General features: G+C 63.8%; 1 protein-coding gene across 1 annotated transcript in view; it reads left to right on the top strand.

Moving 5' to 3' along the window:
- Positions 1 to 17,301, top strand: part of SND1 (staphylococcal nuclease and tudor domain containing 1) — a 121,786-nt gene extending 104,485 nt beyond the window's left edge. Inside the window, exons 16-18 of the mRNA XM_074167786.1 lie at positions 11,220 to 11,329; positions 15,282 to 15,303; positions 16,211 to 17,301. Coding sequence (XP_074023887.1) covers positions 11,220 to 11,329; positions 15,282 to 15,303; positions 16,211 to 17,301 — 1,223 coding nt within the window. The remainder of the gene's footprint in view (positions 1 to 11,219; positions 11,330 to 15,281; positions 15,304 to 16,210) is intronic.
- Positions 17,302 to 25,161: the final 7,860 nt, after the last annotated feature.

Here is a 25,161-nt window from a genome sequence, read left to right as displayed (position 1 = left end):
GCTCAGTGCAGGCAGTGCAGTGCAGGCAGGGCTCAGGGCAGGCAGGGCAGGGCAGGGCAGGCAGGGCTCAGGGCAGGCAGGGCTCAGTGCAGGCAGGGCAGTGCAGGCAGGGCTCAGGGCAGGCAGGGCAGGGCAGGCAGGGCAGGGCAGGCAGGGCTCAGGGCAGGCAGGGCTCAGGGCAGGCAGGGCAGTGCAGGCAAGGCTCAGGGCAGGCAGGGCTCAGGGCAGGCAGGGCAGGCTGTGGAGGGGGGGGTTCGGAATCCCACCCGCATCCCCGGCTCTGTGGAAAGCTGGGGGGGGGTGTGTGTCACCGTCGTGCTGTGCCCAGCACCCTGGGGGAGCTGCTGGGGAACGGGACGGGGGGGGGGACAGGGGGACAGACGGGGGGGCGCTGAGTAAGGCAAACTTGGTTATTGAGGCAGCTCTGCCTCTAATGAGCCCCGCGCAGCCCTGATTAATTATTCAGTGGAACAGCTAATGAGAGGTCTAGTGGCTGGGGGGGGTGCTCCGGGACTCCCCAGCCCCTAGTTATTGGAGGGGGGGGGGTCGCTGCCACCGGGAGGGTGAAATGGGGGTGAGAGGAGAAAAGGGGGGGGGATCCCTGGGGCTCCATGGGGGTCCCTGGTCCATGGTCCTGCTCTGGGGGGGGGCTCTGCTCCGTGGGGGTCCCTGCTCTGGTGTCCTGCTCCAGGGGGGTCTCTGCTTTGTGGGGGTCCCTGGTCCATGGGGGGACCCTGCTCTGTGGGGGGGTCTCTGCTCTGTGGGGGTCCCTGGTCCATGGGGGGACCCTGCTCTGGGGGGGGGTCTCTGCTCTGTGGGGGTCCCTGGTCCATGGGGGGACCCTGCTCTGTGGGGGGGGCTCTGCTCTGTGGGGTCCCTGCTCTGTTTCCCTGCACCATGGGGGTCCTGCTGGGTGGCACCCCACAGCCACCCCCCCTCCATGGAGCACCCCCCCAAACCCCCCCAGCCCTCCTCCCCGCCTCCGCTTGCTCCCAGCAGCGGGATTTTGGGGTGACCTCTTGGCTCCCCCCGCCACTCCCCATCCAGCCTCAGCTCCGATACAGCACCCACATCCTGGGGGGTAGGGGGGGAGGTGAGGGCTCCCCCCCCCCCCCCTCACCCCCCCCCCCATCTCAGTGCCCACCCTGGGGCACCCACTGCAAGCGCTGGTGCTGGCGTCTGATGGAGCTGGGGGTCCTGGGGGGGTGTGTGTCCCAGTTTGGGGGTGTCAGTTTGGGGAAAGCCCTTGGTGGGGGGGGGGAGAAGGCACCTTCTTCCCCCCCCCCCCCAGCATCTCCTCATCGCACGTTTCATCCCCCCCCCCAATGCATCCTCACACCCTCCCTGGGTTTTGGGGGGGGGGTGGGTGGCTACCAGACGGGGGGGCCCTGCGCTGCGTGGGCTTCAGGGGTGGGGGAGGTTTTACCCTCTGATCTCACACACGCTATTTTAATTTATTTCCTCGTTTGTTTGGGGGTTTTTTTGGGGGGGTTGGGGGTGGTTTCCAGCTGGGATTTGTGCTCCGGTCCTCGGCCGGTGCCCCCCCATCCCCTCCTCCGCCCTCTCCACCCGTCGCTCAGAGCCAGAAATAGGATAAACGTCTGGATTTTATCAATGCCTTCCATTTATATATATATTTTTTTTCATTATTTTTTATATATATATATATGTCAGATGCAAATGAGCGCGAGGAAGGAGATGACGGGTCCCTTGTAAAATGGGACTTTGGGGGATGCTCCCCCGGGAGCCTCAGCCCCGTCTTCCCAGAGAAAATATATAGACGTTTGAGTGCTATAAATATGTGCAAATAGAGACGCTGATTTAATCCCGGGTTCTGCTTCCCCCCCCCCCGGCCCCACACACACACCCCCCCCCCCCCAGCGAGACTCGGCAGCCCCCAGCTGGGGGGACTGGGGACTCATTGAGGGGGGCTGGTGGCCACCGGGGCCGGTTGCCGAGATGGGGGGGGGGGCGTGTCACGGCATCTCGACGGGGGTCGAGATGCCGTGACACGCCCCCCCCCCATCTCGGCAACCGGCCCCGGTGGCCACCAGCCCCCCCATGAATCCGTGCAAGCCCCCAGGGCGCCAACTCGGGGGGTCTTGTCTGGGTTTTTTTGGGAGGGGGGGGGAAAAGAGGGGAAAATGAGGTTTCTGGCTGAGTTGTGGCCCCCCCCCGACAAAGTTGTGCCTGCGTCAGTCCGTGCCCCCCCCCGCCACGCCACAGCCCCCCCAGCGATGGACGGGCGACCTCCCACGCCCCTTTCCAGCCTGTGATGCTTTTGGCAACTGATGTATTTTTAATGGGGGGGGTTTATTGGTTTTGCCTCGTTTTTCCACCCTGGCTGCTGCTGGAGACGGGGGGGGGTGCCATGGGGGGGGTGCCATGGGGGGGTACAGCTCGTGGCAGAGAGAGTGCTGCGCCGGCAGCGACGCCTCTGGGACCCCGGGGACAGTGTCACAGCTTGTCCCGCTGGAGGGGAAAACGGGGTGCCGCCATCAGGGGAGCCAGGGGGGAGCCCCCACCTACCTGGGGGGGGGGGGGGGGGGACACGGCCCAGGGATGTGGGGGGCAGCTTGGGTCTCTGGGCGCTGCGGCTTGGCCATGGGGCAGAGAATCCCCGGCGGGGGGCGGGGGCAGGAGCCTTAGGGTTGGGGTGTGGGGACCCCAAATGCTGTAGGTGTGGTGACACCAGGTGCTGCAGAGACCTGGTGTTGGGACATGGGGACCCCAAAGGCTGTGGCATTTGGGATGTGGTGACGCCAAGTGCGGCAGATGTGGTGACCCCAAAGGTTGCAGATGTGCAGGGTTGGGACATGGTGTCCCCAAGTGCTGCAGATAGAGCTTCAGGATGTGGTGACCCCAAAGGTTGCAGATGTGCAGGGTTGGGACATGGTGTCCCCAAGTGCTGCAGATAGAGCTTCAGGACATGGTGACCCCAAGCGCTGAGGTGTGGTGACACCAGGTGCTTCAGACACATGGTGTTGGGACATGGGGACCCCAAGTGCTGCAGATAGAGCTTCAGGACGTGGGGACCCCAAAGGTTGCAGATGTGCAGGGTTGGGACATGGTGTCCCCAAGTGCTGCAGATAGAGCTTCAGGTTGTGGTGACCCCAAGTGCTGAGGTGTGGTGACACCAGGTGCTTCAGACACACGGTGTTGGGACATGGGGACCCCAAAGGCTGTGGCATTTGGGATGTGGTGCCACCAGGTGCTTCAGACACACGGTGTTGGGACATGGGGACCCCAAAGGCTGTGGCATTTGGGATGTGGTGACCCCAAAAGGTTGCAGATGTGCAGTGTCAGGACGTGGTGACCCCAAATGCTGAGGTGTGGTCACACCAGGTGCTGCAGATGCACCTTGTTGGGACATGGTGTCCCCAAGTGCTGCAGGTGCAGCATCAGGTCATGGTGACTCCAAATGCTGTAGACGTGGTGACACCAGGTGCTCCAGACACATGGTGTTGGGACACGGGGACCCCAGATACTGCAGGTACAGCATCAGGTTGCGGTGACCCCAAATGCTGTAGGTGTGGTGACACCAGATGATGCAGAGGCATGGTGTTGGGACATGGGGACCCCAAAGGCTGTGGCATTTGGGATGTGGTGACCCCAAATGCTGGGATTTGGTGACCCCCAAGTGCTGCAGACACACAGTGTTGGGACATGGTGTCCCCAAGTGCTGCAGATAGAGCTTCAGGACGTGGTGACCCCAAGTGCTGAGGTGTGGTGCCACCAGGTGCTTCAGACACACGGTGTTAGGACATGGGGACCCCAAAGGCTGTGGCATTTGGGGTGTGGTGACCCCAAGTGCTGCAGATGTGGTGACGCCAGAGGTTGCAGATGTGTAGTGTCGGGACATGGTGACCCAAAATACTGCAGATACAGCGTCAGGTCGTGGTGACCCCAAATGCTGAGGTGTGGTGACCCCAGGGGCTGTAGATGTGGTGACACCAGGGGCTGCAGACACACGGTGACCCCAAATACTGCAGATACAGCGTCAGGTCGTGGTGACCCCAAACACTGAGGTGTGGTGACCCCAAAGGTTGCAGATATGCAGTGTCGGGACACGGTGACCCCAAGTGCTGCAGATAGAGCTTCAGGTCGTGGTGACCCCAAACGCTGAGGTGTGGTGACACCAGGTGCTGCAGACACACGGTGACCCCAAATACTGCAGATATGGTGTCAGGACGTGGTGACCCCAAACGCTGAGGTGTGGTGACACCCGGGGCTGTAGACGTGGTGACACCAGGTGCTGCAGACACACGGTTTTGGGACCCGGTGACCCCAAAACCTGCCCCCCCGCAGTGTCGGGGTGCAGCGGGGCAGCAGCTCCCCCAGACTGAAGCCGGGCTGGCGCGTCCCTAAGTCCGTCCATCCCAACCCCCGGGTGACACCGTGAGCTGCAGCCCCCCTGCGCGGGGGGCAGTGTGTCCCGGGGTGGGGGGGGTCCCTGGCCAGCGCCCCCCCCCCCCCCCCCCCCTTGGCAGGGTTCGGCAGCACCTCCCGTGTCCCCCCCCCCCCCCCCCGGCTGCCGTCTGTTCCCCTGTTCCCAACAGCCTCTATTTTGGGAGGGACGAGGGTTAAAAATACACCGCGCTCCCACACAGCCCAGTTGCCATCACGACTGGGATGCTGGCCACGTGTCACCCCCCCCACACCCCGGAGCCCCCACACCCCGGACCGCCCCCCCCCCCCCCCCCCCCCAGCATCCCCTCCAGCCCTGGCTCATCTTCCCTGGGGAGGGGCACCATCATCCTGGATGTGGCTCCAAAGCCCTGGGGGGCGGGGGGGGGGGGGTGGCACCTGGTGACCCCAAGTCCCAGCGCGGGGTCCCCCGGTGTTGGGTGACCGGGTGGCTTCGTTCCGGTGACCCGTTTCTCCCCCCAAATCTCCCTAAATCCTCCCGGGAGATGGAGTCTCCGGCACCGGCGAACCGTCCCCGGCCGCGGTACAACCGGGAGGGAGGTGGGAAAAAGGGTGTTTAGAGCCCAGAAATTCCAGCTGGAAAAGCCCCCCCTCCAGCAGTCAATGGGAAAGCAGGGAATTTTTCCCCTGGAGAAACCGGAGAGAGGGTTTTTTTTGGAGGGGGGGAGGCTGCACACACCCCACCCCTACCCCCGACCCATCTGGGATCAGCCACATCCCGCTGCAGCGTTCCGGGGCCGGATCCGGCATCCTGGCCTACTGGATTGCGGGGGGGCCCAGATGGGGGATGCTCCGGGATGCTCTGGGATGCCTTGGGATGCTGTGGGATACCCCGGGATGCTGTAGGATACTCCGGGATGCTGCGGGATACCCCGGGATGCCCTGGGATTCTGTGGGATACCCTGGGATGCTGTAGGATAGCCCGGAAGGCTGTGGGATACCCAGGGATGCTGTGGGATACCCTGGGATGCTGTAGGATACTCCGGAAGGCTGCGGGATACCCAGGGATGCTGTGGGATGCCCTGGGATTCTGTGGGATACCCTGGGATGCTGTGGGATGCCCCAGGATGCTGCGGGATGCCCTGGGATTCTGTAGGATACCCTGGGATGCTGCAGGATGCCCTGGGATACTGTGGGATGCCCTGGGATACCCTAGGATGCTGCGGGATTCTATGGGATGCCCCAGGATGCTGTGGTATGCTGCAGGATGCTGTGGGATACCCTGGGATGCTGTAGGATGCTGCAGGATGCTGCGGGATACCCTGGGATGCCCTAGGATGCTGCAGGATGCTCTGGGATGCTATGGGATGTCCTAAGATGCTGCGGGATGCCCTAGGATGCTGCAGGATGCCCTGGGATGCTGTGGGATGCTGTGGGATGACCTAAGATGCTGTGGGATGCCCTAGGATGCTGCAGGATGCTCTGGGATGCTGCGGGATGCCCTGGGACGCTGCAGGATGTCCTGGGATGCTGCGGGATGCCCTGGGATGCTACGGGATGCCCTGGGATGCTGCGGGATGCCCTGGGACGCTGCAGGATGCCCTGGGGTGCTGCGGGATGCCCTAGGATGCTGCAGGATGCCCTGGGATGCCCTAGGATGCTGTGGGATGCCCTAGGATACTGCAGGATGCTCTGGGATGCTGAGGGATGCCCTGGGACGCTGCAGGATGCCCTGGGATGCTGTGGGATGCCCTAGGGTGCTGCAGGATGCCCTGGGATGCTGCGGGATTCTTGCCCACAACCCTCAGCCCCCATCCCGGTGGGGACGGGGCCAGGGTGGGGGCATCCTCCGCAGCCCCGGCAGCCGCCTCACTCCCTCCCCGGCTCCGGCCGCTGAGGCAGAAGCGTTCAGCAAGAAGTGATTTGTAGCGGGAGTTCTCCGGAGACCCCGGGGGAGAGCGGTGGCAGCCGCGCGCTGCCGCATTTTAAACCGCATCCCTCATCCCCGCAGATTAATCCATTACGCTCGTCCCATCCTTTTGAGGGTTTTATGCTTGTTGGGTTTTTTTGTCGTTTGTTTTTTTTTTTCCCCAAAACCAGGCTGTGTGGGGTTTAGGAGGCGTCAGAGGCAGTCGGAGGAATCCGAGGTGACATCCCGAGCCCCCGCCACGCGGTCTGTCCAGGCTGGGAATATTTGTGTGTGCCCCCCAGGATCCTCCCCCCCCCCTCCCCCTTGGCCCCCGCCGTGAAAACGCTGCGCTTTGCTCTTTGGGTGTTTTTATTTAAAGGCTGGGACACTTCCTCAGCTATTTTCTTCCAATTATTTTCTTAAGGGAAAAAAAAAATAAATAAACTTGCTGTCGTGGTGCATAAGCCCTCGCCGGTGCCGCCACGGCTCCCTTCCCCCAGCCCCGGCTCGCTCTGCGGGGGAGGAGGAGGAGGAGGAGGAGGAGGAGGAGGAGGAGGAGGAGGAGGAAGGGAAGACAGGCTCTTGGCAGCTCAGGCTCCTGGTTTTTCCCCTCCCAGAGGATGCTCCGTGCCGGAGACATTGGCAGCGCTGGTGCCGGATCGATGCCGTGCCAGAGCCATGCCCCCCCCACCCCCCCCCCCACACCCCCCCCCGGTGCCAGGAGGAGGAGGAGGAGACACCTCTCTGCTCCTTCCTCCCGCTCAAGGATCCCCCCCACGGTGCAGCCCATGGTTTTGGGGGTCAGGGAGACGGGGGGCTGCCCCTAAAGGCCTGTCCCCCCCCCCCCCCGCTCACCCCCCAGGGCTGGAGGGGGGTCTCTTCTCCCCAGGTCGTCCCCCCCCCCCCCAGCTGCACCGCGGGAGGGTCTGGGTGCTCCTGGGGTGGTCCCTGATGGGGGGACCCCCCCCCCAGCTTCGTTACCAGGCTGCTGGTTTCCAGCTCGTTAACGAAGATTACAGGCTCGGGATGAGATTACAGGATGAGACAGGAGTGGGGGTGAGAATGGGGATGGGGGTAGGACAGGGACAGGGATGGGGATGCGATAGGGATGGGGATGGGAATGGGGACAGGGATGAGGACAGGGACAGGGATGGGGATGCGATAGGGATGGGGATGGGAATGGGGACAGGGATGAGGACAGGGATGGGGATGTGATAGGGACAGTGACAAGGACAGGGACAGGGATGGGGACAGGGACAGGGATGGGGATGAGATAGGGATGGTGATGGGAATGGGGACAGGGATGGGGATGCAATAGGGATGGGAAAGGGAATGGGGACAGTGATGGGGATGTGATAGGGACGGTGACAAGGACAGGGACAAGAATGGGAACAGGGACAGGGATGGGGATGCGATAGGGATGGTGGTGGAATGGGGACAGGGATGGGGACAGTGATGGGGATGTGATAGGGATGGGGACAGGGACAGGGACAGGGACAGGTACAGGGACAGGGACAGGGATGGGGATGCGATAGGGATGGGGACGGGGACAGGGATGGGGATGTGATACGGATGGGAATGGGAATAGAGACAGGGATGGGGATGTGATAGGGACGGTAACAAGGACAGGGACAAGAATGGGGACAGGGACAGGGATGGGGATGCGATAGGAATGGTCATGGGAATGGGGACAGGGATGGGGATGTGATAGGGATGAGGATGGCAATGGGGACAGGGATGAGGACAGGGATGGGGATGTGATAGGGATGGGAGTGGGGAGGGGGACAGGGATGAGGACAGGGATGGGCATGTGATGGGGATGGGGATGGGGACGGGGATGGGGATGTAATGGGGATGGGGATGGGAATGGGGACAGGGAAGGGGATGTGACAGGGACAGGGACGGGGATGGGAACAGGAACAGGGATGGGGATGCAGTAGGGATCACAGAATCACAGAATATTTTTGGTTGGATGAGACCTTTGAGATCATCGAGTCCAACCAACAAAAACCAACAAAACAAAACGAAACAAAAACTCCACCAAAAACAACAACAAAAAAAAACCCCAAAAAATCCCAGAACACCAAACCCAACCCAAACCAAACCCCCCCACCCCACACCCACCCCCACACAGACCCAACCCAACCATCTCGGGCACTAGAACGTGCCCTGAAGTGCCACGTCTACGTGTTCCTTAAATCCCTCCAGGGATGGTGACTCCACCACCTCCCTGGGCAGGCTGTTCCAGCGCCCGACCACCCTCTCAGGAAAGCCATTCTTCCCGATATCCAATCTAAACCTCCCCTGCCCCAACTTCAGACCATTTCCTCTGCTCCTGTCGTTATTCCCTTGGGAGAAGAGGCCAACACCCACCTCTCTACACCCTCCTTTCAGGGAGTTGTAGAGGGCAATGAGGTCCCCCCTCAGCCTCCTCTTCTCCAAACTAAACATGGCCAGTTCCCTCAGCCTCTCCTCGTGTGACTTGTTCTCCAGACCCCTCACCAGCTTGGGAATGGGATGGGAATGGGAATAGGGACAGGAAAGGGGATGTGATAGGGATGGGGACAGGGACCCGAATGGGGACAGGGACAGTGATGGGGATGTGATAGGGATGGGAATGGGGACAGAGATGGGGACAGGGACGCATCCTCCTGGATTGCAGTCTGGCTCCATCCCCCCCCCCCAGCTGCTGCAGGTCTGGGGACCCCACTGGACCCCACAGCAGGGCTGGGGACCCTACTGGTCCCTGAAGCAGGATGGGGGACCCCCAGTGGTCCCTGATGTAGGGCTGGGGACCCCACTGGAACCCCACAGAAGGGCTGGGGAGCCCCAGTGGTCCCTGGTGCAGGGCTGGGGACCCCACAGAAGGGCTGGGGACCCCCACTGGTCCCTGAAGCAGGACCGGGGACCCCACTGGACCCCACAGCAGGGCTGGGGACCCCCACCAGTCCCTGAAGCAGGACTGGGGACCCCACTGGACCCCACAGCAGGGCTGGGGACCCCCACCAGTCCCTGATGTAGGGCTGGGGACCCCACAGAAGGGCTGGGGACCCCACAGAAGGGCTGGAGACCCCCATTAGTCCCTGGTACAGGACTGGGGACCCCACCAGTCCCAGCTGGGGTGGCCGTGCCTCTCCCAGGAGCGATGCAGTGGGGAGAGCCTCAGGGGGAGCTGGGGGTCCCACAGGCTCCCTCCCCTATAGCCCCCCCCTCCCCTTCCATCACCCCCCCCCAGAGCAGGGGTTTAATTTCGAGTGATGCAAATCCCCCGTTTTAATTGGGAGCAAAATTGCCCCCCTGGGGAGCCTGGAATTCACCGGCTGCTCCTCATCCTCCGCCCCGGCGCCGTGCGGTGAAGGGGGGGGGCTCGGGGGGTTCCCCCCGCTGCGTCGGGCACTGCTGGGGGGGCGCAGCTCGGTAAGGGGCGAAAGCGGCGATTTGGAAATCATTAATTAATTGGTTAAGCAAGAGCCTGGGTTTGGTGGCGTGTGGTGCCACCAGTGCCGTGCCGGCGGTGTCACCGTCACCGCAATCTTTCCCGGGGTGACTCTGGGTGTCCCCGGCTGGAGCAGGGCAGCAGTTTGTCCCTGTCACCTCCGTGGGCGCCGAGCTGTGCCCCCCCTCTGGCCACCCGGCGAGTGCCACCGTGCCAACCACGCCGGTCCCTGGCACAGCCGGGACTCCGCATGCCACCGGTGACCCCCCCAGCCGCCGGTGACCGGTGTCACCCCCAAAGTGCTAGGCAGCCGTCGGTGACGTCCCCCAGTCCCTTTGCCGCTGGGTGACATTCCCGTCGCTTCATTAATAAGGGATTATGTAAAATAAAATTAATAATGCAGGAACGTGCCAGTTTAATCACCTGCGCCACCGCCGGCCCTGGCAGCGCTTTGCCGAAGGGGGGGTCCGGGGGTGTTACCCCGGTTGGCAACTGGGGAAACTGGGTCCCCTGCTGGTCCCTGTGTCCCCATCCCTGCTGGCTCTTTACCTTCTCCTCCCCATGTCCCCATCCCTGATGGCTCTTCCCCTGCCTGATCCCATGGAACTCCTTCCTATGTCCCCATCCCTGCCGGCTCTTCCTCTGCTTGTCCCCGTGTCACCATCCCTGATGGCTCTTCCTCTGTCCATACCCATGTTCCTATCTCTGGTGGCTCTGCCCCTTCCTGTCCCCATGTCCCCATCCCTACTGGCTCTTCCTTTCTCCGTCCCTGTGTCTCCCTGCTGGCTCTGCCCCTTTTTGTCCCCATGTCCCCATCCCTGCTGGCTCTTTCCCTCCTGGTTCCTGTATCCCCATCCCTTATGGCTCTTCCTCTGCTTGTCCCCATGTCCCATAGGAGAGCCACCAAGCTGGTGAGGGGTCTGGTCCTGGTTCTCCTGCTGGTCCCCATGTCCCCATCCCTGGTGGCTCTTCACCTTCTCCTCCCCGTGTCCCCATCCCTTATGGCTCTGCCCGTGCTCGTCCCCATCCCTTACGGCTCTTCCTTTGTCCGTCCCAGGTCCCCATCCCTTATGGCTCTTCCATTACTTGTCCCAACGTCCCCATCCCTGATGGCTCTGCCCCTGCCTGACCCCATGGAGCTCGTTCCCATGTGCCCATCCCCGATGGCTCTTCCTTTGTCCATCCCGGGTCCCCATCCCTGATGGCTCTTCACCTTCTCCTCCCTGTGTCCCCATCCCTGATGGATCTTCCTCTGCTTGTCCTCATGTCCCCATCCCTGGTGGCCCCCAGGGCTGTCCCCACCTCTCCCTGCCCCCGGTGCCAGGGAGGTGCCACCGCAGGGACCCTCCTGCCGCCCAGGAGCTGGTCACATCCCACCTGGTCTCTGGTGACCCCTTTCCTCCCCCAAACCCCTTCTTTCCGGTGCCGTCCCCAGCGATGGCAGGCAGGTGACCGCTGCCCTGCCCCAGGCGCCTCACCCTCCTCATCCTCCTCTTCCTCCCACAGGCATCGAGTGTCCCCGGGGAGCGCGGAACCTGCCGGGGCTGGTGCAGGAGGGAGAGCCCTTCAGCGAGGAGGCCACGCTCTTCACCAAGGAGCTGGTGCTGCAGCGGGAGGTAGGGGACGCGCGGCTGCGGCACGGGGACGGTGTTGGGACAGGGGGGGCGGGCACGGGCCACCGTCACACACCGGGGGGGGACCGAGAGCGTCTGGAGCTGGTCTGTAAATCGCCGAGGTCTTGTGTTTGCTCTGGCTCTAAATGTCCCCTCCCTGCAGGGGGAAAGGCGACGGGTGGCTTCTCTCTAAAGGGTGGGTGTCCCGAGGATGGGGCCAATCTTTTTCCAGTGGTGCCCAGGGACAGGACAAGAGGGAACGGGCACAAACTGGGACATGGGAAGCTCCATCTGACCATGAGGAGGACCTTGTTTGCTGTGAGGGTGTCAGAGCCCTGGCAGAGGCTGCCCAGAGAGGTGGTGGAGTCTCCTTCTCTGGAGACATTCCAACCCCCCTGGAGCCGTTCCTGTGGGACGTGCTCTGGGTGACCCTGCTCTGGCAGGGGGTTGGACTGGGTGCTCTCCAGAGGTCCCTGCCAGCCCCACATCATTCCGGGATTCTGGGATTCTGTGATAGATAGGTGGTGGGGGATGCTCAGCAGATGCAGGGCGGACGCGCAGCGGGTGTGTGGTGGATTGGTGGTGGAGGCGTGATGGATGCTCAGCAGATGCAGGGTGGACACACAGCAGAAGCAGAGCAGATGCAGGGGGGATGTGTGGCAGGTGCAGGGGGGATGCTCTGAGGATGCAGGGGGGATGCAGGGGGGATGCAGGGGGGATGTGTGGCAGAAGCACAGCAGATGCAGGGGGGGCTGCAGGGGGGATGTGGCAGATAGAGAGGGGATGTGGGGTAGATGCAGGGCAGATGCACAGCAGAAGGAGAGCGGATGCTCAGAGGATGCTCAGAGGATGCAGGATGGATGCCCAGGGATGCACAGGGATGCTCAGAGGATGCAGGGGGGATGCACAGGGATGCTCAGAGGATGGAGGATGGATGCCCAGGGATGCACAGGGATGCTCAGAGGATGCAGGGGGGATGCACGGGGATGCACAGGGATGCTCAGAGGATGCAGGATGGATGCCCAGGGATGCACAGGGATGCTCAGAGGATGCAGGGGGGATGCACAGGGATGCTCAGAGGATGCAGGATGGATGCCCAGGGATGCTCAGAGGATGCAGGGGGATGCCCAGGGATGCTCAGGGATGCTCAGAGGATGCAGGGGGATGCACAGGGATGCTCAGAGGATGCAGGATGGATGCCCAGGGATGCACAGGGATGCTCAGAGGATGCAGGATGGATGCCCAGGGATGCACAGGGATGCTCAGAGGATGCAGGGTGATGCACAGGGATGCTCAGAGGATGCAGGATGGATGCCCAGGGATGCACAGGGATGCTCAGAGGATGCAGGGGGGATGCCCAGGGATGCTCAGAGGATGCAGGATGGATGCCCAGGGATGCACAGGGATGCTCAGAGGATGCAGGGGGGATGCACAGGGATGCACAGGGATGCTCAGAGGATGCAGGGGGGATGCACGGGGATGCACAGGGATGCTCAGAGGATGCAGGGTGATGCACAGGGATGCTCAGAGGATGCAGGGTGATGCCCAGGAATGCACAGGGATGCTCAGAGGATGCAGGGGGGATGCCCAGGGATGCTCAGAGGATGCAGGATGGATGCCCAGGGATGCACAGGGATGCTCAGAGGATGCAGGGGGGATGCACAGGGATGCACAGAGGATGCAGGGTGATGCCCAGGGATGCTCAGAGGATGCAGGGGGATGCACAGGGATGCACTGGGGATGCAGAATGGATGCTCAGAGGATGCAGGGGGATGCACAGGGATGCACTGGGGATGCAGGATGGATGCTCAGAGGATGCAGGGTGATGCCCGGGGATGCGGGGAGGATGCACAGAGGATGTAGAGTAGATGCAGGGTGGATGCACAGGGATGCACTGGGGATGCGGGGGGGATGCCCAGGAGATGTGCGAGATGCACAGCAGCAGCAGAGCAGATGCAGGGGGATGCCCAAGGGATGCAGTATGGATGCCCAGGGACGTGTGGGATGCACAGCGGATGCACAGGCATGCAGGGTGGATGCACAAGGATGTAGGGTGATGCCCAGGGATGCAGGATGGATGCCCAGGGATGCAGGGTGAATGCTCAGAGGATGCAGGGTGATGCCCAGGGGGTGCAGGATGGATGCTCAGAGGATGCAGGGTGACGCCCAGGGATGCAGGGGGATGCCCAGGGATGCAGGGTGGATGCCCAGGGATGCAGGGAGATGCCCAGGGATGCAGGGTGATGCCCAGGGATGCAGGGTGGATGCTCAGAGGATGCAGGGTGATGCCCAGGGGGTGCAGGATGGATGCTCAGAGGATGCAGGGGGATGCCCAGGGATACAGGGGGGATGCCCAGGGATGCAGGGTGGATGCCCAGGGATGCAGGGTGGATGCCCAGGGATGCAGGGTGATGCCCAGGGATGCAGGATGGATGCTCAGAGGATGCAGGGTGACGCCCAGGGATGCAGGGTGATGCCCAGGGATGCAGGGTGGATGCTCAGAGGATGCAGGGTGATGCCCAGGGATGCAGGGAGATGCCCAGGGATGCAGGGTGATGCCCAGGGATGCAGGGTGGATGCCCAGGGATGCAGGGTGATGCCCAGGGATGCAGGATGGATGCTCAGAGGATGCAGGGTGACGCCCAGGGATGCAGGGGGATGCCCAGGGATGCAGGGTGATGCCCAGGGATGCAGGATGGATGCCCAGGGATGCAGGGTGATGCCCAGGGATGCAGGATGGATGCTCAGAGGATGCAGGGTGACGCCCAGGGATGCAGGGTGACGCCCAGGGGATGCAGGGGGATGCCCAGGGATGCAGGATGGATGCTCAGAGGATGCAGGGTGACGCCCAGGGATGCAGGGTGACGCCCAGGGGATGCAGGGTGATGCCCAGGGGGTGCAGGGTGGATGCTCAGAGGATGCAGGATGGATGCTCAGAGGATGCAGGGTGATGCCCAGGGATGCAGGATGGATGCCCAGGGATGCAGGGTGACGCCCAGGGATGCAGGATGGATGCTCAGAGGATGCAGGGTGACGCCCAGGGATGCAGGGTGATGCCCAGGGATGCAGGATGGATGCTCAGAGGATGCAGGGTGATGCCCAGGGGGTGCAGGGTGGATGCACAGGGACATGTGGGTCGCACAGCAGCACAGCAGATGCGGGGGCGATGCGAGGGGGATGCCCCGCAGCTGGCGCAGAAGGGATGCGTGGCGGGCGCGTGGCAGATGGGTGACGGACGCCGGGTGGACGAACGCCGGCGCGGCCGCGGCACCTCCACGGCACCGGCGCGGGGCCCGTCGGCAGGCCGGCTGCTAGCAGCGCCGCAGGGTCCCGCTCGGCGGGGGCGGCCGGCGACCTCGCATGGCCTCGGCTAATAATAATTACATAAATTGCCCCGCCGGGGAGCCGCTTTATCTTCTCAGCTGAAAAAAAAAAAAAAGACCCTGAAAATTACTTTCTTTTGATCTTCTGAAGGAGAAAGTAGCCAGGCGCCCGGCGATCCCGCCAGGGCAGCTCCCGGCAGGGTTGGGTGCTGATTCCTGCTTTTCCTGCCCATTTTTCCTGGGTGGAGGGGGGGTGGGGAAGGCGAGTGCCGTGGCCGGGCTTGGGGGCTCGCCGAGCGAGCCAAGGGCTTCGCCTCCCGTTTCCTCCTCCCCCCCCCGGCCTTTGCTTTCAATGCGCTCTCATTAAGGTCTCTCGATATTAAAACTCCGGGGACTCCTCTGATTGAAACTTCGGTGTCACCGGAGCGTGAGATCCATTTTGGGGTAATCACTCCGTGATTCATAATTTCAATATAGGATAAAAAAAACAAACCAAAAAACAACCTCCACCCCCCCCCAGCCCCCCCAATGCCCCTGCGCAGCCTTTAGCCACCTCCCCGAGTGACTGTCAAGAGAAAACTCGGCGATTTATGCACAGATGACTTTGCTCTTCCCCCCTTCTCTCCCCTCAGCCCTTCGCCGGCTTCTATGCCGGTAATTCCCTGTGGATGGGGGGTGGCAGGGTTTGGGAGCTCGGCCTCCCCCTCCAATCTTTGCCCAGTTTGTGGTGGTGGATGGTGGGATCCGGCACGGCGCGGTGAGGGGGTGCCGATGCTCCTGTGCTGTGGCCGCTCGCAGCTGGGGGTGCCCTTCGCTTTTGGGGGGGGGTTTAAGCGCTGCTGCTTATAGCCTGGTGTGAATAAAGGAGCCCCCACCCCCCCCACCCCTGGGGGCAAGTGGGGGGCTCCTGGTGCAGGGTAGGGATTCACTATGGGGGTGCATGTGGAGAGGTGGCACCTTCCTCTTGTCCCAGCCTGGGAGCTGGGGGCAAGAATGGGGGTGCTGGGGCAGTAATGGGGGGGGCTGGGATAGGAAGGGGGGGGCCTGGGTCAGGAATGAAGAGGTGCTGGGGGAGGAATTGGGGGTGCTGAGGCAGGAGTGGGGGGACTGAGATAGGAATGGGAGGCTGGGGTGGGAATGGGGGGGTGCTGAGGCAAGAATGGAGGGAGCTGAGGCAGGAATGGGGGAGTTGGGGCAGGAATGGGGGGACTGAGATAGGAATGGGGGGCCTGGGGCAGGAATGAGGGGAGCTGGGGCAGGAATGGGGGTGCTGGGGCAGGAATGAGGGGAGCTGGGACAGGAATGGGGGTGCTGGAACAGAAGGAAGGGGAGTTGGGGCAGGAATAGGGGGGCTGAGGCAAGAGGAAGGGGGATTTGGAACAGGAGTGGGGGGCTGAGGCAGGAATGGGGGGGCTGGAGCGGGAGGAGGGGGATTTGGGGCAGGAATGGGGGGCTGAGGCAGGAATGGGGGGGCTGGAGCGGGAGGAGGGGGATTTGGGGCAGGAATGGGGGGCTGAGGCAGGAATGGGGGGCTGAGTCAACAGTGTGGCTGTGGATGCAGATGTGGATGCAGATGTGGCTGTTGATGCAGATGTGGACACAGACGCGGCGGTGGCTGTGGATGCGGATGTGGGCACGGATGCAGTTTTGGCCATAGATGCAGATGTGGATGCAGATGTGGCCATGGATGCAGTTGTGGGCACGGATGTAGATGTGGCTGCGGGTGCAGATGTGGGCACGGATGCAGATGTGGGTGTGGATGCGGACGTGAATGCAGATGTTGGTACAGATGCAGATGTGGATGTGGGCACGGATGCAGATGTGACTGTGAATGCAGTTGTGGTCGTGCATGCAGATGTGGATGCAGATTTGGTCACAGATGCAGATGTGGATGCAGTTCTGGCTGTGGATGCAGATGTGGGCGCAGATGCAGATGTGGATGCGGATGCGGATGTGAATGCAGATGTTGGTACAGATGCAGATGTTGATGTGGGCACGGATGCAGATGTGGCTGTGGATGCAGATGTGGACGTGGATGCAGTTGTGGATGTGGATGTGGATGCAGATGTGGTTACAGATGCAGATGTGGATGCAGATTTGGACGTGGGCACGGATGCAGATGTGGCTGTGGATGCAGATGTGGATGCAGATGTGGACGTGGATGCAGTTGTGGATGTGGATGCGGATGTAGGCATGGATGCAGATATGGATGAAGTTGTGGATGAGGATGCAGATGTGGATATGGATGCAGATGTGGGCCCAGATGCAGATGTGGGCCCGGATGTCTATGTGGACACGGATGCAGATGTGGCTGTGGATACAGATGTGGTCACAGATGCAGATGTGGCTGTGGCCGTGGATGCAGATGTGGATGCAGATGTGGCTGTGGTCCCAGATGCAGATGTGGCCGTGGATGCAGATGTGGATGCAGATGTGGCTGTGGTCCCAGATGCAGATGTGGCCATGGATGCAGATGTGGATGCAGATGTGGCTGTGGTCCCAGATGCAGATGATGTGCTCGCGGATGCAGACGTGGCTGCGGGTGCAGGGCGACGCAGCCGGCGGTGGGGGTCGGGAGCGGCGAGAGCCTGCGCCCACCCAAAGCGCCGCAGGTTGGTGGGTTTGGGGACACAGGGACCACGGGGTATGTGAGGACACGGGGACGCGGGGACAGGGGGACGTGCGGACACGGGGACAGGGCAGGCACGTCCGTCCCCCCTCGGCGTGCTGCGGCGTGCGTCCGGCTGCTGGAAACTGCTGACCCGGGTCCCGGGGGCATCGCTCTGCTTCCTTAGCACATCCTGGAGGCTCTGCCCCCCCCCCCCCCCAACAGCCAGGGCCTGTCACATCCCATTACCTTTGCTCGCTTGGCTGGGGCGGGGGGGGGGGGGGGGGCCGCCCCCCCCAACACCACTGTGGCTTTTACAACCCCCCCCCCAGCACCTCCCAGTCCCGTGGGAAAATTGATCCTGAGCCCCTGGGTGCCGGTGATGGGGGGCAGAGGGGGTGCCGGGATGGCACAGTGTGGGGTTTTTTTGTGTGTCGTTCCCCCCCCCACGCTGCGGCTCCACTGCACACCCCCCCCCCCCACCCCCCCCCACCCGCGTTTCTCCTTCCCCATCAATGTTTGGCCCCATCTGGGCCTGGATGCACGTGGAATTTCGATGGGGGCTCTAACAAAGCCGCAGCTGCCGGCTCCGCGCTGCCCGGCTCCCGGCGCTGGCAGCCACCGGCGTGGGGGGGGGGGGGGGGGGGGGTGTCCCTGCTCCCCCCACCTCCTCCTCTTTGTGTGTCCCGTCCCCCCCGCCCAAAACAGGCAGCCCTGGGGTGGGGTGGCAGCGATGGGACGGTCCCCTCCCGTGGCTCCAGGGATGGCCGTGGCACATGGCGGTGGCCTGGGGGACATGGGGACATGGGGGGGGGGGGGGGGGCGATGCCAGTAGCACCGGGGGGGTGGGGGGGGGCAGGGTTGAGCTGGGCTGGCACTGTGGGCACGGCTACGGGTCACCCCCAGCAGCTTGCCACCCTGCTGCTGGTTTTCCTGGGGGGCTGGCCGGGGGTCCCAGGGGACAGGGCGGGGGGGGGGGGGGGGTGTCTGGATTGGCTCATGCCTTAATGGATGGCTTCCAAAGCCGGCGTGGCACGGCATGGCACTGCCATGGGGGGGGGGGGCATGCCTCGGAGCGAGGGCAGGACGAGCCCCTCGCCACCAGCTCTGCATTTTGGGGTGCAAATGGGGTGATTCAGGGGAGCCTCTGCTGGGGGTCAGGACCCAAATGTCCCTCGGGGACATTCTGGGGTGAGGGGTGCGCCAACATCTGCCACCCCCCCCTATTATCCCCCCCCCCCCAATCCCCTGCCAGGTCCCCAAGTCCCCCCAGTGCCTGCCAGCCCCCCCCCCAGCCTCTGTCACCCCCTGTCAGCCCCCACCAGGTCCCCAAGTCACTCCTGGAGCCCCCCAGCCCCTGCCAGCCTCTGCCAGACCCCCCCCCCCCATCTCCTGCCAGGTCCCCAAGTCCCCCCAGCCCCCCTGCCAGCCCCCCCCAGCCTCTGCCACCCACTGCCACCTCCTGCCAGGTCCCCAAGTTCCCCCAGCCCCCCCCTGCCAGCCCCCCCCAGCCTCTGCCACCCACTGCCACCTCCTGCCAGGTCCCCAAGTTCCCCCAGCCCCCCCCTGCCAGCCCCCCCCAGCCTCTGCCACCCACTGCCACCTCCTGCCAGGTCCCCCACCTCCTGCCAGGTCCCCAAGCCCCCCCACCTCCTGCCAGCCCCCCCCGGCTCCCCGTGCCCCCGCTCTCTCTGCACTGCAGCAGTTCCCTGCCGTGTCCCCCCCCCAGCGATGGGTGCCCAGCCGTGTTTTTAGATTGGGGTCAGGCCTGTATTTTCAGAGGGGGGGGCTCCCCCTCCCCGCACACCCCCGGGCACCAGCACCCCCTCCTCCCCGTGTCCCCCCCCGCCCCCCCCCCAGGCCCCTCCCGCCCTTTGAAGGGTTTTGTCCCCAAAACCCCCGGTCACTGGACGCTCGAATCCTCCAGGAACTGGGCAAAAAAGGGACTTTTATTTTTTTATTCCTTTTTCATTTGATTTCTTTCCTCACCTCTTTCACTTGTGACTTCAAACACGGGGGTTTAACGCAGGAAGCAGGGGACGGGGACAGGAGGTGACATCGGGGACAAGCTCCTCGGTGTGTCCCCCGGGGGGGGGGGGGGGGGGGGGGGGGTTGGCAGGCGATGGCACCCGGCTCTGTGCGTGTTCGCAGCCTGTCCCCAAGCGTGTGTCACCCCCCCCCCACACCTCCCCGGGATGGAGCTGGCACGGCGCTGGGTCACCGCTGGCCTGTGGCCACGGGAGCCCTGTGCCAAGGAGGGGGTGGTGGCACGGGACCAGCCGCCACCGTCCCCACTCAGCCCAGCGGAGCTGCCGGAGAGAGCTGGAAAGCTGGCAGAGCCGTGCCGTGCCATCCCGTGCCATGCCGTGCCATCCTGTGCTATGTTGTACCATGTCATGTCATGCTGTGCCATGCCATGCCATCCTGTGCCATGCTGTGCCATGCCATGCCATGCCATCCTGTGCTATGCTGTGCCATGCTGTGCCATGCCATGCCATCCTGTGCTATGCTGTGCCATACTGTGCCATGCCATGCTCTGCCATGCCGTGCCATGCCATGCTGTGCCGTGCCATCCTGTGCTATGCTGTGCCATCCTGTGCCATGCCATGCCATCCTGTGCTATGCTGTGCCATACTGTGCCATGCCATGCTCTGCCATGCCGTGCCATGCCATGTTGTGCCGTGCCGTGCCATGCCATGCCATGCCATGTTGCGCCATGCCATGTTATGCCAAGCCGTGCCATGTCATGCCAAGTTGTGCCATGCCATGCCACCACAGTGCCATGCCGTGCCATATTGTGCCATGCCATGCTGTGCCATGCCGTGCTGTGCCACATTATGGCATGCCATGTTGTGCATGCCATGCCATGTTGTGCTGTGTCTTGCCATGTCATGCCATGCCATGTTATGCCATGCCGTGCCATGTTATGCCATGTTGTGCCATGCCACACTGTGTTGTGCTGTGCCAGGCTGTGCCATGCCATCCATAGTGCCATCCCGTGTTGTGCTGTGCCATGCCATATTGTGCCATGCCATGCCATGCCATGTTGCGCCATGTCACACCGTGCCATGTTGTGCCATGCCATGTTGTGCCATATTGTGCCATGCCATGCTGTGCCATGCCGTGCTGTGCCACATTATGGCATGCCATGTTGTGCCATACCATGATGTGCCATGGCCGTGCCATGCTGTGCTGTGTCATGCCATGTCATGCCATGCTGTGCCGTGTTATGCCATGTTGTGCCGTGCCACGTTGTGTTGTGCTGTGCCAGGCTGTGCCATGCCATCCAGCATGGCACAGTGCCATCCTGTGTTGTGCTGTGCCATGCCATATGTGCCAGGTTGTGCCATGCTGTGCTGTGACATGCCACGCCGTTACATGCCATGCCATGCCATGCCATGCCATGCCATGCCATGCCATGCCATGTTGTACGATGTTGTGCCATGTTATGCCAATGTGCCGTGCCATGTTGTGCCATGCCATGCTGTGCCACATTGTGCCATGCCATGTTGTACCATGCTGTGCCATTCCATACCGTGCCATGCCGTACTGTACCATGTTGTGCCATGCCATGCTGTGCCATTCCATGCCATGCCATGCCATGCCATGCCGTGCTGTGCCATTCCATGCCATGCCATGCCGTGCAGTGCCAATACCAGCCCTCTGGGGATGCCCCGGCACCGATGCCCATGCAAACTCCGGGGGGGGGAGTGACACAAGCTGGGCTCTGCCAGCAACCCCCCCCCCCAGGCTGGCACTGCTGGCTGCTCCGGCGCTGCCCTGGCACGGCCGAGGCTTAATGACCGTTGGTGCGTTGGGGGGGGTGGGGGCAGCTGAGTGGCGGGGACAAGGGGGTCCCTCTCCATCACCGGTACCCAGCACCCCCCCCGGGACAGGACACCCACCCCACAGCCACCCGAACAACCCGGGATGGGGGTCCCCTCCCACGGGCACCCCCATTCCCCCTTCCCTGGGTGCTGGTACCCAGTTTCCTGCCCCCCCCAGCCCTTCTCATCCTCATTTCCCCCCGCAAGCCCAAATTGTAGGAGCTTTTTGGGGAGGGGGGGGTGTGTGCTTCCCCCCTCCCCTCGCTGATGGGGAGCAAAGCGATGGGCGTCTTCTGCCCTCCCTGTCCCCCTCTTCCCCCCTGAAATCTGTGGGGCTGGACCCGGCTTGGCCCCATGGGGAGCTTAGTCCCACTGTGAGCATCCCACCCCCCCCCGCAGGCCGGGGGGGGGCTGTTCCCTTATGGATTGCCTCGTAGCCCACATTTTCCCTTTATCATTACGGCTTTAATTAGAGGCTCCAGGTGCTGCGTCAGCACTTTGCGGCAGCCCTGGAGGCCGCAGCTCTGCGGAGCAGGCAGAGACTCTGCCCTATCCCTGCCTGTATCCCTGCCCTATCCTGCCTGTATCCCTGCCCGTATCCCTGCCTGTATCCCTGCCTGCATCCCTGCCCTATCCCTGCCCGCATCCCTGCCCATATCCCTGCCCATATCCCTACCTGCATCTTTGCCCGCATCCCTGCCCGTATCCCTGCCCGTATCCCTGCCTGTGTCCCCTGCCTCTATCCCTGCCTGCACCCCTGCCTCTATCCCTGCCTGCATCCTTGTATCCCTGCCTGTATCCCTGCCCGTATCCCTGCCTGTATCCCTGCCTGTGTCCCTGCCTCTATCCCTGCCTGCACCGCACCCCTGCCTCTATCCCTGCCTGCATCCCTGTATCCCTGCCTGTATCCCTGCCATATCCCTGCCCGTATCCCTGCCTTATCCCTGCCCTATCCCTGCCCGTATCCCTGCCTGTATCCCTGCCTGCATCCCTGCCCTATCCCTGCCCGCATCCCTGCCCATATCCCTGCCCATATCCCTGCCCTATCCCTGCCTGCATCTTTGCCTGCATCCCTGCCTGTATCCCTGCCTCTATCCCTGCCTGCATCCCTGTATCCCTGCCCGTATCCCTGCCCGTATCCCTGCCTGCCGAGAGGTTTTCCCAGCCCTGGGGGGACCCCGTATGGGACAAAGAGGGGGGGGGTCCCTCATTGCCAGCCTCACGGTGTCACCCAACTGACCCGCTTCGGCGTTAACCCAATTTGGGAGGATCCAACCCAAAAAGGCCAATTAAGCGGGGGGGGGGGGGTGGGGGGTGGGGGGAGTGCAGTTCCTTATGCAAATCAGCCCCCGGCAGTTGCTCAAGTCTTTATGCAAATAGGCAGTTCCTAATGACTCGGGGCGGGGCGGGGGGACCCCGTGCCAATGTCCCTGTCACCCCCCCCTGGAGTCGGGGTCTTGCGAGGGCTTTGCCGCGGAGGGAAGGGCTACAGCCATGTCCCCCTGGGGGGGGGACAGTGGGGACAGGGACAAGGTGGCGGGTCCCCCAGGAGCCACCGCCTCCTGCTGCCGTCTGCCCCATGGGGAGGGTGGGTGTCCCCAGGGGGGGGGGCTGTGGGGCAGGGGGCTGCGGGGATGTGGTGCTGATGTGGGGCTGCGGGACTGGGGGACTGGGGGCTGTGATGCTGCGGGTCTGGGGACTGTGGGGCTGGGACCTGTGGGGCAGGGGGCTGCGGGAATGTGGGGCTGGGGGCTGTGATGCTGTGGGGCTGGGGGCTGCAGGACTGGGATCTAGGGGGCTGGGGGCTGCAGGTCTGTGGGGCTGTGGGGCTGGGGGCTGTGATGCTGCAGGACTGGGGGGCTGTGGGGCTGGGATCTGTGGGGCTGGGGGCTGCGAGGCTGGAATCTGTGGGGCTGGGGGCTGTGATGCTGTGGGGCTGGGGGCTGCAGGACTGGGATCTAGGGGGTTGGGGGCTGCAGGACTGGGGGGCTGCAGGGCTGCGGAGCTGTGGGGCTGGGGGCTGTGGGACTGGGAGGCTATGGGGTAGGGGCCCCCAAACCCCAGTCTGGGTCGGGGGGACCCTCTCCCAGCCACGTCCCCGGGGACACGGGGGACACGGGTGGGCACCGCCACCCCCCCTCCCGATTTGCCACCCTGGGGGGGGGATCCTCCCGCCGTGTCCCACCGTGTCCCCAGAACGGAGCCTCCGGGGGGGGGCTCCAGGAGCATTCCCCCCCCGCCCCGTGAGCACCCCAACCCGCCCCCACCCCGGCTGGGAGAGTGGGGGGCTCCTGGGGACCCCCAGCGCCGTGGGGTGCCCCATCCGGCTCTCGGGGGGGTGGGGGGGTGGCTGACGGGGCACACTTGGCACGTGCCCGCCGGGGGGGTGGGGAGGGGGGGCTGTTGCCATAGAAATTAGCCTTAACGAGCCTATAGGTTTTAATCACGGGATGCCGCAGCTGCCGCGCGGCCCCCGCTCCGCTCCTGGGGGGGGGGGGGGGGTCTGAGGGGATGGGGGGGGACGGGGACCCGCCGTGGGGTGGCCGTGGGGCGGGTGGCAGCGGGCGTCGAGTGGCAGCGTCTCCGGTGCCTGAAATGTCCCCTTTTCCCCCCAAAACTGGTGCGGGGGTGGGTGGCAGGTGAGGGGGGGGGGGGGGGGGGGGGGGGCCTGGCCTGGCGTTGTCACCCTTCCCCCCCGCCTGCACTGTCACCCCCCCCCGTCACCCTTCACCCCCCCCATCACCCTGCACCCCCCCGACCCTTCACCCCCCATCACACTGCACCCCCCCATCACACTGAACCCCCCCCTTCACCCCCCATCACACTGCACCCCCCCATCACACTGAACCCCCCCGCACCCCCCCATCACCCTTCACCCCCCCCACCCTTCACCCCCCATCACACTGCACCCCCCCCGCACCCCCCCATCACCCCTCACCCCCCATCACAGTGAACCCCCCCATTTCCCCGCACCCCCCCTTCCCCCCCCCGAGTGCTGGAATTTAAGGCTCATATTAAAGCCAAGCGCTTAAATAATGTCACTTTGACCCCAACCCCCCCCCAGGCCCCCCCTCGACCCCCCCAGCACCCCGGGGGTGAGGATGGGGGTGGGGGGAGAGTGCAGAGGTGCTGGGGGGGGGAGAAAGGAAGAAGGAGCCCCCCCCCCCCCCCCAGCAAAGATGAGCCGGAGCCATAAAAACCGGGAATAAAGAGCGAAACCCAAAAAACCTTCCCAGATTTTACCAAACCCGGGCAAAACAGCAGAAAAATAGAGCCCCCCCCCCCCCCCCCCAAATCCCTGTGAAACCGGGTGCTGGGGGGTCCCCGAGATGGGCCATGGGGGCCATGGGGGTCCCCAGTTCCATCCCCGGTGCTGGGGGGGGACATGGGGGTGGCACGAGGGTGGCATGGGGGGGCCAGCGGGCACTGTCACCCTGGTACTGCCACCTCGGGGACCCCGCTGTCCCCGGGGGTCCCCGTGTCCCCGACACTGGCACCAGGGCACCCCGTGTCCCCTCCGCCATCACTCGGGGGTCCCCATGTCCCCCCTGCCATCACCCAGGGCACCCCGTGTCCCTGCTGCTGGCATTTGGGGGTCCCTGTGTCCCCAACACCGTCGCCCAGGGCACCCCGTGTCCTTGCTGCCGGCACTCGGGGGTCCCCATGTCCCCGCCGCCATCACCCAGGGCACCCCGTGTCCCTGGTGTCATCACTAGGGGGTCCCTGTAACCCCCCCACTGGCACCAGGGCACCCCGTGTCCCTGCTGCCGGCATTTGGGGATCCCTGTGTCCCCAACACTGTCACCCAGGGCACCCCGTGTCCCTGCTGCCGGCATTTGGGGGTCCTTGTGTCCCCAACACTGTCACCCAGGGCACCCCGTGTCCCTGGTGCCACCACTCGGGGGTCCCCATGTCCCCGCCACCAGCATTTGGGGGTCCCTGTGTCCCCGCTGCCATCACCCAGGGCACCCCGTGTCCCTGCTGCTGGCGTTTGGGGGTCCCTGTGTCCCCAACACCGTCGCCCAGGGCACCCCATGTCCCTGCTGCCAGCATTTGGGGGTCCCCATGTCCCCGCCG

Source organism: Numenius arquata, chromosome 2 (assembly GCF_964106895.1).
Source record: "Numenius arquata chromosome 2, bNumArq3.hap1.1, whole genome shotgun sequence".
Lineage (NCBI taxonomy): Eukaryota > Metazoa > Chordata > Aves > Charadriiformes > Scolopacidae > Numenius > Numenius arquata.
The sequence above is the reverse complement of the archived record's forward strand: the minus strand, read 5'-3'. Positions and strand labels throughout refer to the sequence as shown.